At 31.8% G+C, this 20,268-nt stretch overlaps 1 protein-coding gene across 1 annotated transcript in view; it reads right to left on the bottom strand.

Annotated features, from left to right (window-relative positions):
- LOC117119706 (F-box only protein 11-like) overlaps nt 1-20,268 on the bottom strand; it is a 62,644-nt gene that overhangs the window by 28,356 nt on the left and 14,020 nt on the right. Inside the window, exons 3-7 of the mRNA XM_033264540.1 lie at nt 16,530-16,608; nt 11,814-11,961; nt 10,197-10,326; nt 9,340-9,550; nt 5,680-5,786 (exon numbers count right to left, since the gene is read on the bottom strand). Coding sequence (XP_033120431.1) covers nt 5,680-5,786; nt 9,340-9,550; nt 10,197-10,326; nt 11,814-11,961; nt 16,530-16,608 — 675 coding nt within the window. The remainder of the gene's footprint in view (nt 1-5,679; nt 5,787-9,339; nt 9,551-10,196; nt 10,327-11,813; nt 11,962-16,529; nt 16,609-20,268) is intronic.

Consider the following 20,268-nt stretch of genomic DNA (forward strand, 5'->3'; position numbering starts at 1 on the left):
CTGCGAGCATAGGCCTAGCTTTTCTTTCAATATCTTTCAACAGAGTTGAATAGAAAAACAAAAAGAAAGAACGATAACAAAATGTCAAAAAGAAAACATGTTTTGTGGAGAAGCAGTGAGGTTTCCGACTTGATCGTTGTGGGCTAGGCCTCGTTGTGGGCTAGGCCTAGCCCTGAGTTTCTGAATAGGGAAGCTCAATGATGACGGAACTTCCGTTTTTAACGCTGGCATCATGGAAAGTAAATCGTTGTGTCTGAACACCATGACCAGTTATGCCGCGGATTAGTGTACGCCTGGCGTTAGTTAAGCTACTGTTATTCCGTGAGTCTGAACATAGCCTTACATGAACAGTACAGTACCTTGTCTGTGTAACCTTTTTTGTTACATACAGTTAATAAAAGTTGATCTTTTCCTCAAGATCCTTGAGACTTCGGGAACAATAGACTGGATCTTAGAAAAATATCCTTTTTCAAACCTCAAAACCATTTGTAGGTAGACATACCATACACCAATATATATAAAAATTATTAGTTAATAGTTATTTCTACCTACACAAAAACTGAACAATTTTCTTTAATTAATTATTAACTTTTGCTTACTGATAGGCTCTGTTAAGTATAACAGTGGTTTAATCAATATAGGCCTACTGAATTTGCCCATAAGCATAGTTTATAAAATCAAAATAATTGTTGTGCTATGTATTTTAGTTTACTAATAGGCTCTGTTAAGTGTAACAGTTGTTGATCGTGGTTGTGTAACAGTATAGGCCTACTGAATTTGCCTATAAACATAGTTTATAAAATCAAAATAGTTTCTGTGCTTATGTATTTTAGTTTACAAATATTTTCATAGTCCATTATATTTAATGGACTCAAAAATTATGCAGAGAACACCAAGTAAATACTGTAATGATGGCTGGAAATAGACACATGGAAAGCTGTAATTCAAGTAAGTGTATTTGCACAGGCTTTTTATTATGGAAATCCGAACTCCCTTAGGACCTTGCAACACTCCGCCAGCCTGCAAACATCTCATTCACAGACAAAATGCACTGTTTATTGATAACAATACAAAGCATATAGCGCAGTGCACTACTGGCTATTCATTTAAAAACAAAGCCAAATTCATTTAGAATGATAATTCCATGCAGTTAATTCCTCTTAAAATCACTATAAAGCAGATGATTTCAATCAATTGTGAACCTAATGAACAGAAACAATGTTAATTATTGTGGTTCTATTTTTTTTTTTTCAACTTGCAGTATTACCATGTACACGTTAGCAACTGTACTTTTAAATCCTTTCCCGACTATCAAATTATATTTGAGAAAAAACATACAACATGCCTTAATATGGCCATGATGATATCGCATCATGACTATGGTCATTCAATAGTATTTCTGTCGAATAAAATTTGATAGCCTGGACAGGGCTTTATATATCAATTGTGATTTGTCATTATTGTACAACAATATTATCCCTAAACGTTCATAATTTTGCATGAGCCAAGAATCATACCTATCGCAAAAAAGCATTGTTTCTATATTTACCTACCTAATGCTTGAGCAAGGCATGTCATAGGGTACAATAGTATTAAACATGCTTTTGTAATTTAGAGCAACAATTATAAAATTACAACCTGAGAGAACTCACATGAAAGAAATTTTTAAAAAAAGAAAAAAATTAAATGAAAGAATTACCACATTTTTGTATTAAAACATGTTTTCTTCCTATTTTTAATCTTCTTTTTTAAAACCTATTGGCTATGACTTCTGGGGCTACTAACGATATTACCGTCAACGAATGCAAAACAACAAAAATGATAATGATAACAACGAAAACATATTGCAAGTTGTTGCGTGGTAAAATGTCTCACAAGGCATTTTAGCAGCATGTTTTTGTGCATGGTCGTCTTTAGGAAATCAAACTTCTATTGGTTTCATTTAGTAACTATACGAAACATATTTTAAATCCGTTATAAATTTTGAAGTCGGAAAGATGCATGTTTAGGTAGGGGAGATAATTTGGCTTTTGCTACAGTATGTTTTAAATTAACAATCATGAGTACTATCCAATACATGTTAAGATTTTCTCCAAACCAACATAATATTAAGAATAATGAGAACCGTAAAAACTTAATATGAACCGATTGTCTACAACATTTTAACACACACATAAACACAGAAAATTAAATTTAAAATGTTTGGATGGAGTTGCATTTACACGGACACTTCTGTGGAAATATTTATATAAATCATAAAATGAAAAGTTTGGAGGGATGACAAGAAATTCTAACAAGATGACAATTTATTCTTTCTAGAAAAATTTTCAGGCTACCACAAAGCCAAATATATTTTATATGACAGACGTATTAATTAGTTTCTCTTACTGAAGAGTACTGTGATGTTAGACCTTTAACAATAACTAACAGGATGATGTGGTGTAGATAGAACCGCAGATGAGAGATGCCATTATTATCTCGAAAATCTGATGAATACAAAATGGCAACTTTGAAAACAAAATCTCCTGAAAACTGTGAAAACCTGTTCTCTGAATTGTCCACGTAGAAATATGTACAGATATTATGTAAAATGCAAAAGGTAATAGATTACAGCCTGATTGCAAGCTGTGCTAAGAAGGATTATTTCATAGAGCAACAAATTAATCGCATAAGCTTGGATTTCATCCTTGAAAAGGGCACAATTTTTCTCATGATTAAACAATTAACTTCTTGCGTACAGTACCTTTAAAAGTAAGATTTAGTTCTAAATATACATAGTACTATTTATTAAACATTTATTAAACCGTTGTTAATCTTTAGTTGCTACGTTTATAATATGCTGCAGAATAACTGAGAGTAAATAGGATAGCAGACAATTTAAAGCGCTGATACAGCCTCTTTGACAACAACATGTGACATACCTAAATATGGTCATGATGACATCACATCAGGATCATATATGGACATACAACACTTTTGTGTAAAATAGAAATTGGTGCTCTGGACAGAGCTTTCCATTATGATGGTACCAAGGTAAAATTTACTCTGTTCGATGATGAATAAAATAACATGAATTTGTGACCTATGAATATTAATCCAAATTTGCATTTTGTTATACAATTTTAGTGACTTTTGAAATAAGCCAGGGACAATCAAGAAGATAAATTTAGTTGTTTTCTTCACACTAACATAAAGGTCAAGGATATAGTTTGTTAAAAAAGTCTATGAATAATATTACGATTAACATTATAATCAAGAAATTTCACTGCAACATCAAATTTGCTAGTCTTCTAAGTTTTGCTATATTCAAACTTTACTCTTTCCATTACTTCTCCCATTCTGGTTATTTGTTTTCCGTTTTTTTTTTTTTTCTCTTTCTTGATATATTCATACTCGTCCTCGTCCTACGGTATTGTCCAGCTTTTCCTACCTATTCCAGTTCTCTTTCCTGCTCTATTTGAATTTTTCCAGTTATTTGCTTTACATGTTTTTTGCTAGTGTTTTTTTCTTTTCACTTCAATTCATTTTCTATGTTTCTGTCTTTTCAGCTTGGTTCATACTGTCCCTGTTGCTTTTACTACCCTTGCTGTCATACAATACCACTATTATATTTGTCATATATTTAGCTTAAATAATATTCCACTGCTGAAGGAATGCCTAATTACTAACCCCCTACTTTCTTCTGTTATTTTACCCTTAAACACCCCTGCTGTACAATGTGTTTAATACCTCTAGCCTATCACACTCATGCTGAAGAAATGACTAGTTCATTAGCCAAGCTTTTTACTAACTGTGTAGCTGTATTTTGGCAAGATTCTTTTTCCCTATTATTACACACCTAACACTTCCAGGCACTGTATCTGCATTGCTTCTTTCCACATAGGGGTTAAATGCATGCCAGGTCAGGCACGAATCCAGTGTGGGGCACAGGGCCAACCATTTTAACAATTTCAATGCATATCAATGTTATTTATTAAAATAAGCACTACTCACTTATCTATTCTGAAAATATTGTGTGCATCCCCCTCCCCACCACATTTGAAAAATTCTGGATCTGCCCTGCTGGTTGGGTACCATGCTACTGTGCTGATTATGGCTGCAGCTATACTGTAGAACTAAGTGTTCATAAAGCATGTTGACAAAATGACCAGGTGTAATAATGTACTGTACTACGCACATGGACATACTAACATGAAATTTACGCATGTATAAATTATTATTATTATTATTATTATTATTATTATTATTATTATTATTATTATTATTATTATTATTAAAAGCACCAAGCTAGCAACAATCAATAAGCAAGTATATAAATATTTCAAATATGCCTTAAAATAAATATACAAATTATATTTAAATTCAGTAAAACATATAATACTCTCTGATCTCAAAAGATATACATGACACCATAAAAATTCTTTTGTCATATATTTAGCTTAAATAATATTACACTGCTGAAGGAATGCCTAATTACTAACCCCCTACTTTCTTCTGTTATTTTACCCTAAAACACCCCTGCTGTACAATGTGTTTAATACCTCTAGCCTATCACACTCATGCTGAAGAAATGACTAGTTCATTAGCCAAGCTTCTTACTAACTGTGTAGCTGTATTTTGGCAAGATTCTTTTTCCCTATTATTACACACCTAACACTTCCAGGCACTGTATCTGCATTGCTTCTTTCCACGTAGGGGTTAAATGCATGCCAGGTCAGGCGCGAATCCAGTGTGGGGCACAGGGCCAACCATTTTAACAATTTCAATGCATATCAATGTTATTTATTAAAATAAGCACTACTCACTTATCTATTCTGAAAATATTGTGTGCACCCCCCTCCCCACCACATTTGAAAAATTCTGGATCTGCCCTGCTGGTTGGGTACCATGCTACTGTGCTGATTATGGCTGCAGCTATACTGTAGAACTAAGTGTTCATAAAGCATGTTGACAAAATGACCAGGTGTAATAATGTACTGTACTACGCACATGGACATACTAACATGAAATTTACGCATGTATAAATTATTATTATTATTATTATTATTATTATTATTATTATTATTATTATTATTATTATTACTAAAAGCACCAAGCTAGCTACAATCAATAAGCAAGTATATAAATATTTCAAATGCCTTAAAATAAATATACAAATTATATTTAAATTCAGTAAAACATATAATACTCTCTGATCTCAAAAGACATACATGACACCATAAAAATTCTTAATTATATAGAAAATTATCAATTTTGAAATACTAATATTCTTGCAGATTGAAATAAAAAATAATAAAAATATTGCTGTCACAAGTATCAAATTAACCTAGAACATTTTCTTATTGTTAAAAAAATTTACTTCAGTCTAACTGACTTTAGGAACACTAAAATATTAATTATACCTATTCCTACTAATGCAAGATGAGATCTGATAAAACATTGAATTGTGTAGTCTTACTGTCGCCGAAAATTATGATGGAATCGAAAAAGAATGATTTTTCCCCCCAAATTTGAGTATAATTTGTAGGTAATCTAAGAATAATAATCTTTATTGTACCAGCAAAAACAGTGAATATCATCCACAAATTCAACCTTTATTTTCCATTAAGTACTACATCCTTCACTCTTTGAGTATTATCTCACAAACGTTAAATGTATGAACATTTTTATAAGACTTACCTTAATACTAAGGTGGCCGAGATATGAATCTTCACAACCGTCGATGAATATGAACGTGGAATCTTTACAATTCTCCACAATAACATGATCTGGAATATTTCCCATTGCTTGATGGAAAAGAATAAATGAGAGATAAAAATTTATAAGGATCGAACTTAAAAAAAAAATACTAATCATTACCATCAGAAACCTTTATGAATGTATTCAACAAGTGATTAGAAATGATCATCTTTTTTTAGAGAATTTTACTTATAATGACCAAAAACAATTCTTCATCCTCTAATAGAGATTCATCGATAGTACAAAAATAACGCCCCAAGTCTCTCATAAAAAGACTCATACAGCAACACAGGTACCAAACTCCCTAAGTCCCTCATAAAACTCAGATTACAACTGCACCAAAAATAACTCCCTAAATCTCTCATCCCATACAAAAAAGGTACTGAAATAACTCCCTATGTCTCTCAAAAAACTCCACAGAGCAACAAGGGTACTAAAAATAACTCCTTGTACTGTAGAAAAATCAAGTCCACGCTTTAAAAAACTGTAGCAAATACTTTGCTGACTTTATAAAACGGCCTAATGCAAGTTATGTTGACCTAGAAAATAAATAAGCAGCTTAATTTGAATAAAATATTCTGATGATTTCAGTAATTTCTGCAACTTAATTACTAATGTAACAAATTGCACATGAAAGAATTTCATCAATAAACTTCAAACATCTCAATAATTCATTCCTTTCCTGTAATATCAGTCTCAATCCTTCTCCTTTATGTCTATTCTATTCTTCCTCGTATGCCAAGCCATCCCATTTCCTTTAATATCTGTGTCACCTCTTCAATTTCTGTATCAATTTTACCCCCCTCTTTCTGTGTCCATGCCTCCCTCTCTTAACTTAACTTTAACGTTTGATCACAACATGCAACGCGATAGCTCCGCCCTTTTTTTGTAAAATACGAATGCGCAAACCTGTCACTAACGTACATTGAGCACGCAAAATCCTGAAATTTATTTACTCCGCAACGCAAGATGAATAAATTATGACGTCATCCGTTAACGTTAAGGTTAACATCGTGTGGCGAAAACTACCTATTATCTCATGAATATGATGGTACATTCTCACGATTCTCACGATTATATGTCCATGAATTTTGAAAGCTATACAAGACAGCATTTGAGAGTGATTTATTCCATGTAACAGCAACATTAATCACTACTACTGTAGTACTAGTTACCAATATTATAAATAATAAATGAATTTCTCAATATGAAAAAAATTGATTTCTTTTTTTTTTTTTTATAGTGATTTCTCATGCAAATGAGAACCATTAATTGTTCGTTGCTGTTCATAATTCAAATTTTCTGTTATAAAATATAGTTTTGATTTCATACTTTTTTTTTTTTTAATGATTGATCTTCATTTCTAGAATTATCATAATGCATGGGAATTAAGTTCTTCTGCAGAATTGGACATTATGATAAACTAGTTTGTATGATGATATCAATATATCTAATGCATCTGATGAGAAATGCATTCCACTGTTAGGGTACACAAATGGGAACTCCTATTAAATAGATGGATCTTTCGATGATCATTTTATATGTTTCTTAATACAGTCGACTGGGGGAATATAAATATGACAGTCTACCGAATGTTTCTCTTTTATCACAAATGTCACAGATCTTCAAGTCAGTGGGATACTGTATTCAAAACTGATGGTTTAGTGATGCAAAGAACCAGAATATAATTTTTTTTTTTTTTTTTTCTATATTTTAAAAAGACTATAAGGTTTTATCACCATTGGTATATACACACAAAAACATTAGAAATGCTGTAATGGCTTAGTACAGTATTTTATTTCTAAGGTAAGACATATCTTATACCTTGTTTCGCGAACTTACTTTTTTCATAGATCGTCAGAGAGGAGGGCAGAAAAATAAAAATAAAATGTTGTTTTCTTATTTAGCAAATGGTTTTGCCAAAAACATCTAAACAGAGGAAAAAATGACAATGAAAGTTTATTGGTTAATGTAAACAGTGTAGTCATGGGATAGTCAAATGTCTTAAATTTATATAATTAAAAAGAAATTTACATATCTTATTTGTGGAGATTTCAAAACAGCAGCGGGCATAATAAGAGTAAAAAAAACTTCCTTTTTTCTGAAATTTCCATTATTTTCGTGGTGGTGGGTTACAATAAAATTTTATTTTTATTCAAAATCATCATTATTGGTGAGCGGAGGGTTCGCTAAACAAGTTATCGCACGAAGTATGGGCTTTAACAACATAGATGGAAACTATCATTCATTCACTCCCAATCACATGCAAAGAAATATATTGAGACAGATTTTAATTTGTGCATAAAATTAAGGAGTTTATGAGGATTGAACTCCAGATTGTGGTTGTGCACCCTAGTGATTAGAAATTAACACATTCATTCCTTCAGAAGCTATAACAATTATTTAGCTCCCATCCACAAATACTTGATTCACGAATGTTAAGTCTTAATGCTGGAAAATTAACTTAAAATTTTAAAAATTTTTGTAGTAGAAAGTGAATGATTTTTTTAAATAAATTATTCTTATTATGATGATCTATAGCAGTATTCAATGTTGACATACGGGTAATATATTTATTACATTTTGGCTGAGCTATATCCGAAATCTATTTGGCAACTTGTTTGTATGTTAAGTTGGTTTGACCTGTGTGTGTAGTGTGTATATTATACCTGTATCTTCATCACAGCATGATTCATCTCCACAGAAACTAAATCATGGCTATTCAGGAAAGATAAAAATCTAAGGGAAAACGTTCAACAACTACTGCACTTTAAATCTGATAAAGGAAAACTTTCTACTGATTTCTACTCCAATTTTTTTTGTTTATAGTATTAGATACACAATCTTCAATTTAAATATCTTTTAATGAAATTAAATTTATTTTAATTTGTGCTGTTAATTCTCATGGTACAAATGAGATCTGATGTACTATATTTTTATTATCATTTTATACTTAAACTGTATTCTGTTCTTTAATTTCAAGATTGATAGAGTAGTGCTTTACTATACAAAAATATATCGACACAAATATAAATGAACGATCTAAATTAAATGTATGCATTAAATTAAATGAATGAAAAAACATTTATTCATGTTTCTATCTATTTTATCATTGTGTTTTCTGTATTTTACTTGTGTTACTGTACAGTATATGTTTTGTATTTGTTATGAGGGCCTCTTTGAGTCAGCCTCCTTAAAAAAAGTTGAATAAATAAATTTCTATTCATTCACTTCATTCACATTATTTATTCATATTCTTTAATTTAGCTAATATTTTTAAATTTTAGATTATCGTTATAATTTAGCTTATCGTTATATATCAAAAAATATATTTAAAAATAAATATATTTTTTAATAACATCTATTATTTAGTCAATAATAATGGGAGTCCAGCAGAATAAAAGGGCACTGTATCCGTTATATGTTAGTAACTGGCACTGCGCTTTGGCTACCTACATGGCTTTAAGGGTCCAGCCAAAATTTGATCCTCCTTTTACTCCAAATGCATTTTTGAGGAGGGTAATTAATTTAATTTATAAACAAATAAATATATAAAAACACAGTTTGTCAGAGTGTTATTACCAATGCAACGAAACCTACCTGCTCCAATGATACAGACAGGACTGTCTATATAGAGCCATTCACCACTGTAGACCCCTTCATGGACGAGAATAAGGGGATAATCTTGGCCCTCGACTGTGGACAAAGCTTCTTCTATTGTGTCGCAGTACTGGATATCTCGACCGTTAAACATCTCGGGCATATTGTACACCCTCTGACAATAGCCTGGCCTAACATGAACTGCATTGTACTGTGTAACAAACATGTAACAAAATGTTAATAGATTGTAAACAGTGCTTTTTTTGTGATTAAAATTTGTGCATCTAAAAAGACCTACCTGTATTCCATGGACTTGGCAGGAATTTTTCTCTACATTTATCTTTATCTGCACAGTATTGACATGTGTTGAGTTGAATTTTTATGACAGTGAGCTAAATAACATATTGGTTATAACTCCAATTAGACTTTCTGCTTTAAATACAGGTACTTTTACATAAATATTTCAGATGTATATACTGTGATGTAATTATACTTGTAGTTGAAATAGCACATGCGTATGCCAAAGGTCAATGCATAGAGAAATATTTAAATAGCTATAGTGTCAGCAGCATTATAAACCTTGCTGTTCTTTATATATGTTACAGTCAGTCAAATACTGCAACCATCAAAAACTGATATTAAAATTCAATAAAATACAAAGGATAAACATATTGTCTGTTTATAGTTTGATAAATTTATAAACAAGTTGAAAATATGAGAGCATATTACAAAGTTGACATTTATAAACATTCATCCACAAGTAAACTCTATGTAAATTATTGATCTTTCACACTTGTGGAGAGAATCTTAGACCTGTTTCACAATATCTGGTGGAAATAAAAAATATATATACTTACTAATACTCTAAAGCTTTCTTTCCATATGTTAAAATGATCCGTTTTGTCGGGCTGTACAAACTTGAACTTCGCTGGAGCAGGCCTTAAAAGTGGTAATGATAATTCATATACATTCTGGTACATCCTCTTCCTATAGAACAGAAAAATGTAATAATACAGGTTTAATTTTCGATAAAGAAAATATAAAACAAGCAGAATAAAAACACAGTTTTATCAATTGGTAATTTTCGTACGGCTTTCGTAACATCCGGATCCGGTTCCTACAGTAACCCGGTGGCATGTAGCTTTCGGGTTTCAATGTTGAGGTCTAGGCTGCCTTGGGAGTCCTATGTGGTGCCAAGTGTGGGGTCAATGGGGTTGGATAGATGGGCCAAAGTGGGGCAAGGGGTCAAGGGCTTCACTCAAAATTCAGATGTCTAATGTCTAATTTAAATTATTATCATCAGAGAGAAGCAACATTTCCTTACATTTCTAATGGGATTTCCAATAAATGAAGGATTATATACTTCATTATGGCATTTTTCATTCTAACAATTATATAACATTGTTGATAAAATTTCATTGGTTTTCACATTTAATATTGAAAAAACTTAGCATAGGCCATATAAAAAAGTAAGCACTGGTTTTATTTATAGGAAATTATTCAACTGTTGACATAGTGTAAATTAGCCCAAGTTCCTAATGCTAGTGAAATTTTATGCAAAATTAAACCTGAGAATTTTGAGGTCAAATTCTTCATAATTTTTTTTTTTTTTTTTAGCAAATTACTAAGTAAATAACAATGATCTACCTTTTTAGAAGACATGAATATAATTCATCTAAATATAAATTTGAAAAACAACAGCTTTAACACTATTGTGAGCCATAATCATTTTATGTTCAGGTGAATGACCACCTGACTGTGCAGTATTGGCTACATAATTTGACAGAAAAGCAATGTAATTTTCAAAATTATAATACTCTTAATAAGTATTCCCTAAAAAAAAACAGGTTGAGATGGATTCATCATTTGTAGAAACTATCTAAAAAATTAATGCTATAGGAAAAAATGTGTACATGAGATTTCAACTTCAATATGACAACTATATTTTATATCACTAATCTATTGTGTGGTAGGTAATGTTACACTCTAATAAAACATCAATTTTAAATTTTGCTCTTATTTATAATTTGGCCTTTTGTCAATAATACTTTATTAGTACTTAATGACCATAAATTATAACGTACCATTTACATATTTTTTATCTTATTATACAATATAATAAATAATGTCAATTTTCATAGCAAAAATTTGATATTGTGAACAGAACTGTTAAGAAGGAAACCATTATATAGAAAGAATGTTATCAACAGTATATGAAGGACATTCCTCACCTGAAATAACAAACTTACTATAGTATTAAATAAATTAATTATGAATTATACATGACATTTATTTTTAAGGTTATTCATAAATACCATACAAACATAACAAATTAAAATTGATTCAACACCGAGACAAGACCATCCACTGTACTTAGTATTATTGAAATACTGATGGTTGCCAGGAGATCACAAGAAAATAGCTCCCAATTTAAAAAGATAATTGGCAATTTTAAGCAAAATTTGTTGACTTACCATATAGTGATATCATTGACTAATTCATTGAACCGTTTACAGACACACGCTGCCATACACAAGTCTCTTTCCAGGAGATATGAAAATATCTTAATTAGGATCTCATCTGGTACGTCGTTTTGTAGAAAATTCTCATCTGGAGTGGAAGCTATAGTTTTATTTTATAAAAAAAAAAATATTAAACTATAGTAAGTCACTGTAATTAACTTCCACTCTATAATAGAAATTAATGGGCTAATACTGTAAACATAATATTTAAAATAAATAAAATTTACTTTGGATTAAGTTAATATTATTAGCCTCTCTAAGTGAAAAACTGAAAAAAAAAATGTTTTCCTTATAAATCAATAAATAAGCATTAATAATATTGTTAGGTATAGCATTACCCTAGGACTGCAGTAAATCAATAGAATAACTCTCATACCGTAAATCCTCAAATTTAAGGCCAATGGGCTTAATCTTGAGAAGAAGCCCAGCTCGAATTGAAGCCCGCCCTCTTTAGTTAAAAGTGGCCTTGAAAGGAAGTCCACCTCCAAAAGAAACCCAACCCATGTGTTAGCATTGGCTTTTTTCCTGAGATAGTAGAGTACATACACTGTACATGAATTTCAAGGAAACAAAATCAATTAAAAACATGCTTGGTTTATACAGTAGTTTAGGTGATTAAATGTCGGTTAATACACTCTTTGACACAGATTGATGTTACAGTGGCCCTATTTATTGTTTTAGTCATTCCTAAAATTTACAGCATTCATTTTGAAAAGAAGTCCCCCCCTCCCCCCTTTACTTTGCAAAAGTAACCTCGAAATGGAAGCCCATTTAAAATTCGGGGGAAAAAAAAAAGAAGCACAGGGCTCCAATTCAAGGTTTTACGGTAGTTTAAACAAACTGTGCAATACGAAAAAACAAATATTTGACCTGTCTGTCATGGATATTACAAATTTATTTGTTCCTTCATATGTAATTAGTAATCAATTTTAAACTCTCCTCTTCTTAGGATTTCTAGACTATATTTTACCATGAGCAGACAAAAAGAAATATTTTAATTTTGATCTGTCTGTGAATTAATTATTAGATATTTTGTATACCAGCACACTGTCATCATGTATACTAACAACTGTGTATTCAGTAGCTCAGGATGTTTTTATTTTCATCAGGATTACAATCATTTAATATGGGCTCATATTAATAATGAGATCAGTTCATCAGGCAGACACTTTGAATTTATCAATTAGGCTTTAGATAAATACAATATAACAACCATCGGAATGCAAGACTTCTGAAAAATTAGTTAATTCTTTCGGATACTTGTTTTGAGAATGTCAAATCAATTACACTATGGAACTACAACTTTCTTTAATTTTGCCAGTTATCGAAATGATAGACGTGTCAAGAAAATTACACACTGAAATTACTGATTATCAATTCGCTGAAACATAATTGGAAGAGAATAGATTGGAAATTGGGAAAGTGTTTGCACAAAAATGATAACGAAAGCTGTGATGTAACAAACACACGAACAGTATGCTTTAAGTCACAGTCAATTGCAATCTTTTTTATAGCACTCACTGTAATAGTAAACCTTGTAGAAAAAGTCAGAACAACAGGTTTATCTTAAATTTTAACATCTTAATTTTTTTAATCCGATTTTGATTTGCCAATGTAATATTACTGATCAAATAGCTGTAATCTGCTGTCACACATTATTTTATCTGTAGATGGTGTGTTGAAGAAAGCATACTATAGGAATTAATAATTTATGAAATACTATTTATTTTAAAAAGATATATTCAAATTATATATTTAAATAAAAAAATAAATGAAGTTGACATACTGTACAACATTAAAATAATTCTGGAATGATTTTTGTTTACTACATGTATTGCCCTCAAACAGATTTGGAATTTTATGAGGGCCAGTACATCAGTCATTTTACTTTCTGGCTTCAATTCAAACAAATTATTTAAGGTTTAGTGCAACAAACTAGTAATAATAGAACCTTAATAAAAATAAACTGACTATCAGTCATAAAATCCATGGTTAACAAATTTTAATTATCACAAATGGCCTTTTCCAAGACATTTTTTTGGTCTTATAATCATTATTTACCAAATAGGGCCCTTGCAAACAATGAGCTTACTATATATTTTGTTAATTATGCAAACAAATGATTAATAATTTCATCATTGTAATAATTATCACAATAAATCAATCTAAAAATACAGCAAATATGATATTCAAATGTATCAAAACAAAGGATTAATTTTCCCATTCTAAAACTAATTATACTAGCAAATCATTCTAAATGAATTTAAAATACCAAAACAAAGGATTAATAATTTCATCATTATGTTCATTATCATCAAAAATCGTTTTAAAGAGGGCTTCATCAGACAATGGCAACACCTGGTCTATTGTCCAAAAGTCATGTTCTACAACAATTGCCTATCGCACATGTGCGTGCAGACAAAGCCGTCTGAACTCCAATGACTCAATAAACGTTGCCAGTAACATGCATGGCTAGCACACAAGCCTAACACACGTGCTGCTTGTTTACAATAAGTACAATCAATGTTTACTAACGATGACATATTGAGTACACCGCAGGATGCAAACACGAATGTAGCTCATAGTGATAGTAATAGTTTGATTCAAATTGATCACTGGTTGTATAACGAAGTAATAATACTGTATATTACTGTAATGCTTGCTGTACAACACGTAGACAGTTCTTTTCAGAACTGTGGTGTACCGCAAGCATTAAATGTAATAATTTTACATAATAATATTAACATTCTATATTTTTCGATTGGTAACATCATTTAGTTAACAACCTTAAAATACCAATTGTTTTACTGTAATTTGCAAAAAAAGTATATACAGACTTGGTTTAAATACCAGGCTTTCTCAACGGTATCATGTCCAATTTCAATATGTACTTTTGATTTTCATATTACATTTTATAATTATGTATTTTTCTTAAATCAATATTTCATTTTATAAGAATCCAAAAGAATATTCAATTATCCTCTCAATGTACCTTGCTTTAATGATATTAATTTTCCTGTTTTACTTTGGTTGTATGAATGTGATTGATTTTTCATAGAAATTTGTAATTTATAATCAGAAAAGAAATTAATTTTTTTAAATTGTTTTTTATCTTTTTTTTTTTTATCATACTCATTACTCAACTAACAGAGGTATAACCATATTGCAGCTTCAACCAATTCTTAGGTTTAAATTATGTTAATAATGATTATTTATAGTCTTTTTAAGGCATAATAGTATCACATAAAAATCAGAGCTATAACTATACTACAGTATTTTAATTCTGTATTATAAGGCTGAATAAAAATACAAAATATTAATATGCCATTTCCAAAAGGTTACTGGCTACCACCTTGAGTTATGTAAATTTTAAAAAATATATTATTAATGTCAAATAAATTGATAATTATACTTCACAATTTTAAAGGTTGAATTAATTTATTATGAGATTCTTTTTAATTTACACCTAAGTTATGTTTCAAGGAGGAGCTGTATGTGTGCGGGTGTGTCAGGGTACACACTCATATAATAGCAAATTGGCGGGCATATTATAAATTTGTTATTTTTAGGGTAAAACAGATTATAAATTATAGATTAGTGAGTTGTTTGTAATTTTATATTCATTGTACAGTATACTGTACATACCAGTGCGAGTTGTACTTTACTATACTGTACTGTCAGATGCATGTGGGTGTTATAGATTTTATGAGGGAGGGGATTATATGTGAAGGAGAACTATGGGGGTACACAAGGTGTGTACTGGCTGTGTATTTTTGTGAGTCTTCCTTTGTCCCAGATTTCAAAACTGACGACTTAAGCCAGGTTTCCATAAAAATCACTACACAGTCGCTACAGTGTTTTCAATGCAAACTGTCGCCGGGGTACAGTACACGTACATCGGGAGTGTGCATTTCCTTTCCCTTTCGTGTTCGCAGTTTGTTTTTTGGCCAATTTTGGCCTTCATCTGACATCATTACTAAAACTGCTTGTTTGCATATTATTTCTTTTTTATTGATTTTTTAAACTTTATCTTTATTTTTATCTTTTCAATTCGACTTTGGGTCTGTATGCTGTCAGCGCCTTGACACGATTTTATTGTGGAAGGCGCACTACATATATCCTACCATTACCATTTTTGCGCTGCGTAGCTGTCCACGACGCTCCCTGATTCAACTGACTAATCAGCGTCACCAAAGGAGTCGGCGATAGCGTACAGCGATTTTCATGGAAACCAGACCTTACCTGTTCCATTTTCTTTTATACTTGTGTTACTGTTTGTTTAATTACCTTTCTCCTGGCTGGCTGGTTTATATCATTCCTATACTAGGGTATGAGACACACAAGACATAGTACATTGTCACAAATATATTATTCTCCTGAAGACGATTGAAGCAACTCAATTGAAACGTCGGGACACACTCAACAAACAACAGTTATTTCAGAACTATCTACGTACTGTCGTGTACCTCAAGCATTAATATTGACAGATACTAGTCAGCAACAAGGGTGTACCCCATACTATAGTTTGTGTGTTGGGTTTGGAATGGAAAAACATTTTTTTTTGTTCTCTGGTTATAGCGCACCCTTTTAGTAAATTGGTTACGAATGAGATATGCAGTTGGATGAGACTGTGTGTATGAATCAGATGATATAATAATCTCTACTTACAGCAGTGCCCATGGACATCTTTTTGGTGGTTTAATCTGGAACGTTTTGACCTTGTTTGGAGGTTGACTGGAGCACACGACTGTAATAACAAAACAATGCATCAGGTTATTAAATATTTAATTCATTATTCTTTGGAAATAGTTTTTGTTATTAATACATTAACATTTGAATAGCTTACTTTGTATTAAGTTAAAATTTATTTGCTTTCAATTTTAATTTGAGAAAATATTTTTATTGCTTAAAGCATATTTATAGGGTGACCCACTTTCAATGTACCCTAGGGAGTGGAATTGTTTTTAGTTGCGAGAAAAAAATCCTGCTGGGACCCTAGAATTAGAAGGCTGATGGGGAAGGGAGGCGTGAAGGTGAAGTGGAGGGGGGGGCTCAATGATCAGTTGAGAGGCACGAAAGAAGGTGATTTTATGTGATTTTTAACTACTTGACCATGATACACCACTGAAAGTAATTCATTTTATCTATGTGCATTCAGTTGATACTTAAAGGCCAACTCAGACATCGTTGTACAATGCAGTCCGACGCAATTTATTGTTGTGCCGGGTCTATGTAAGTTAAATGCAGATTCAATAGTTTGCGTTGGGGGCAGTCGTGTCATACAATATTAAACATGTTTAATATTTCTCACGACGGCTAAAGACTGTCCCCGTCGATGAATCGCCTCAGGCTGTGTTATACAACGCTCTCTGAGTAGTTGGCCTTAAGAGGAGAGCATTTTGAAGCAGATAGATTACATTAAATTTCTCACTTCGTCCAATATTATTTTGAAACATATTTTGACGATTGTTAGGTTGACAACCTAAGTGGTTCGTCAATAAGAATCAGTGGCGGATTTAGGGGGGGGTTGGCCGGCCCGGCCCCGGCTCTCTCCCCCCCCCCCCCTAGGAGGTGAAAAAAGAAAAAAAAAAGAAAAAAAGAAAGAAAAAGAAAAAAGTGATAGCCCACAACTGTTATTTTCGGGCGTCAAGAACACAAAAATTTCGCGGGGGCATGCCCCCGGAACCCCTAAGACGTTGTCTCGATCGGCCAAATTTCTGCCCCCCCCCCCACTTTTGGACATATTTCTGCCCCCCCCCCCCACTTTTGGACATCTCTGGATCCGCCCCTGAGAATGATCCGTTGCACACTCATTGTTGTGTTTATTTGAAATTGCATGGATGACCATAGTGCAATGTGTGTCCAGCTTTTTCTGTATACTTGCAGGGGGCCATCGTTTATGCAGGATACACAAATTTTAGATTCTTAAAATTATGTTCGCCTTATGTGCGGATCATTTGTAACATGCAAATTTACTAAAGCAATGAAGCAAATAAATGTTAGTATGAATTGAACGCAATTAAATACAGTTGAACCTGTATACTGTAGTCGAATCCAAAACGACACTGAAAAATTGTTAGATAGATAAAATTTGACTTTGAAATTTAAATTTGAAAAAATCTTCTCAAACTTGGGAGTCGTCTTATACGCGAGTATATATGGTATAACGATTGTTAAACAGCAGGCCTAGGCATATATTTATTAATTACGGCAAATCAACTCAGAAACACGCTTGATATTCTGTACACATGTTCATTTTGACATGTTCTTAGGTTTTATGTTTTACTGTGTGACGGAATTACATTCAATGAGATAAAAATCAAGTAGGTTAAATCAATTTGGGTGTTGTCTTTCCTTGAATGAGATAAAATCAGGTCAACAGATGAAATGATTTAATAATGGCAATCACATACAGCAAATATATCAGTATCATAAATTCAACTTCCACAAAAAAAAAGAAATAATTTTTATGGTTGTCAAGTTCTTAAGAACAAGTTGTTACAGTCCAGTCAATCTGTGACAAAATTATGAACCCAGAACTAATAGCAACAGAAATAATTTTTGCAGTATCCCAATGGTATAATTAGACCACTATATAATAAACCTATTTGAAAAAAAAAAAACTTAATGCAGGGAGACAACTCAACGTGTCTGATTTGATTTAACAGCATTCGCACATGGCCGTCTATATTTTTTTATTTTTGCTAGCAATAACAGGATTTTATATATTTCACCGCTGCAGTTCAGTGATGTCACACAATAAACCGTTGGCTCTTAGCTCATTTGATACCTTTAAAATTAACAATTTTTCACTGATTGGATTTTTTTCGGAATTTTAGTATTTTTTGTGTCTGTATTTCTAGAATAGATTCCACAAAAAGTATTTCTGCTGCAATTAGTTCCTTGTACTGTAAATCCACAGTTGACTGACTATTATGCTGATAAAACAGGGAGCCTTCAATTGTACAACATTACTGTAGGACATAATGTAATGACGTCACTAAGAGGTCTTATTTTCACCTGGATTTTAGGATGCACTTCTGCCCATATACTGTACGTTGTGCAGAGAATATAGGACGGTTATGAATAGTAAATTCATTCCAGCGTTACGTTGTCGTCCAAATCAGATGCTTTCATACTGCCGCGCACATGCTGGCAACGGCCACCAGCACAAACACAATGCAGCAAAGCATGCGGGACAAATAGTTTTCGCTTTCAACAACGATCGGCTTAGACTGTCAGAATCATCAGACAACTTCGTATCATCAAGTGCTTTTAAACAGTGTGCGAAAGTGGATTTATGGGCCAACGGTTAGCTGACCATCAGTTGACGTACGCAGTGTGTTTCCGACTTAACAACTGCCCAAAAAGACAATGCCCACACAGAATGCTAAAATCCGCAAGTCATATGAAATATTACAGTAAAATGGCATGCAAGACTTGTTTTCTTTCTTTCTTTTTTTTGTTTTAGAAAGGTTTTGTTTATTTTTTGTAATACTACTGCTCTGACGCAAGAAACTTCATATTTAATGAATAAAGTGACGGTTCTTAAACTCTTAATTAATGTATATTTTTAAAAAAGCTAGCAGGAAAAAAAAAAGGACAAACAACAATAAATTCCTTTTACTTGGCATATTGAATAATTAATAATGTCTACATTAACTGAATTTAAGTATAATGTCATAGACAACATAGTACTGTATCCTATCACTAACAATAACCACTTCACTAGAAGGTTTTGGAGGATATTTGTTTGTGTCTCTATCTGTCTGGCATAAAAGTCTTATGAGATCATTTACTTGATTGGTAAGTGGTAAAGAATTCTCCATGGCAGTCAACATGCTAATGAAGGTTTGAAATGACCAGACATTTTAAGATCTATTGGCCTTCAACTGATGATTCAAGTGCATTGTCTTGTCAATTGTAGCCTGGGGCTTTGCTAGGTTACAGTTTACATTAACATCACACAGTACTGGGACAAACAGAATGCTGGTATTCATTTCTCTCTCTCTCAAGTCAAAGAATAAACAATTAATTTTATTCATTCATTTATTCATTCAACAATATTCACATGGGTAGCCTGTACTGTATAGTAACAACAGCATGGAACCATGAAATTAAAGAACCAAGAAAAGTAAGGCACAGAAAAAAGGAATATAATTTTATAGTTCTTTTACAACTTAAAAAGTATTTAACTTTCACACAAATATCATATTCCAACAATGAACAGTAGCAGTAATTTAAAAAATATCATTTGAATATTATGCTTTCAAAATATAATTTATAATAATATTAATAAATTATTAGTTTTTAATTGAAAATTACAACACAAAAATATACAGGTACTGTAATAAATGTTTTCATAGAATATATGAGGGTTTACAAAATGTTATGTCTTCTTTAATAT

Source organism: Anneissia japonica, unplaced genomic scaffold, assembly GCF_011630105.1.
Source record: "Anneissia japonica isolate Jap-2015-1 unplaced genomic scaffold, ASM1163010v1 scaffold472_len315957_cov169, whole genome shotgun sequence".
Taxonomy (NCBI): Eukaryota; Metazoa; Echinodermata; class Crinoidea; order Comatulida; family Comatulidae; genus Anneissia; species Anneissia japonica.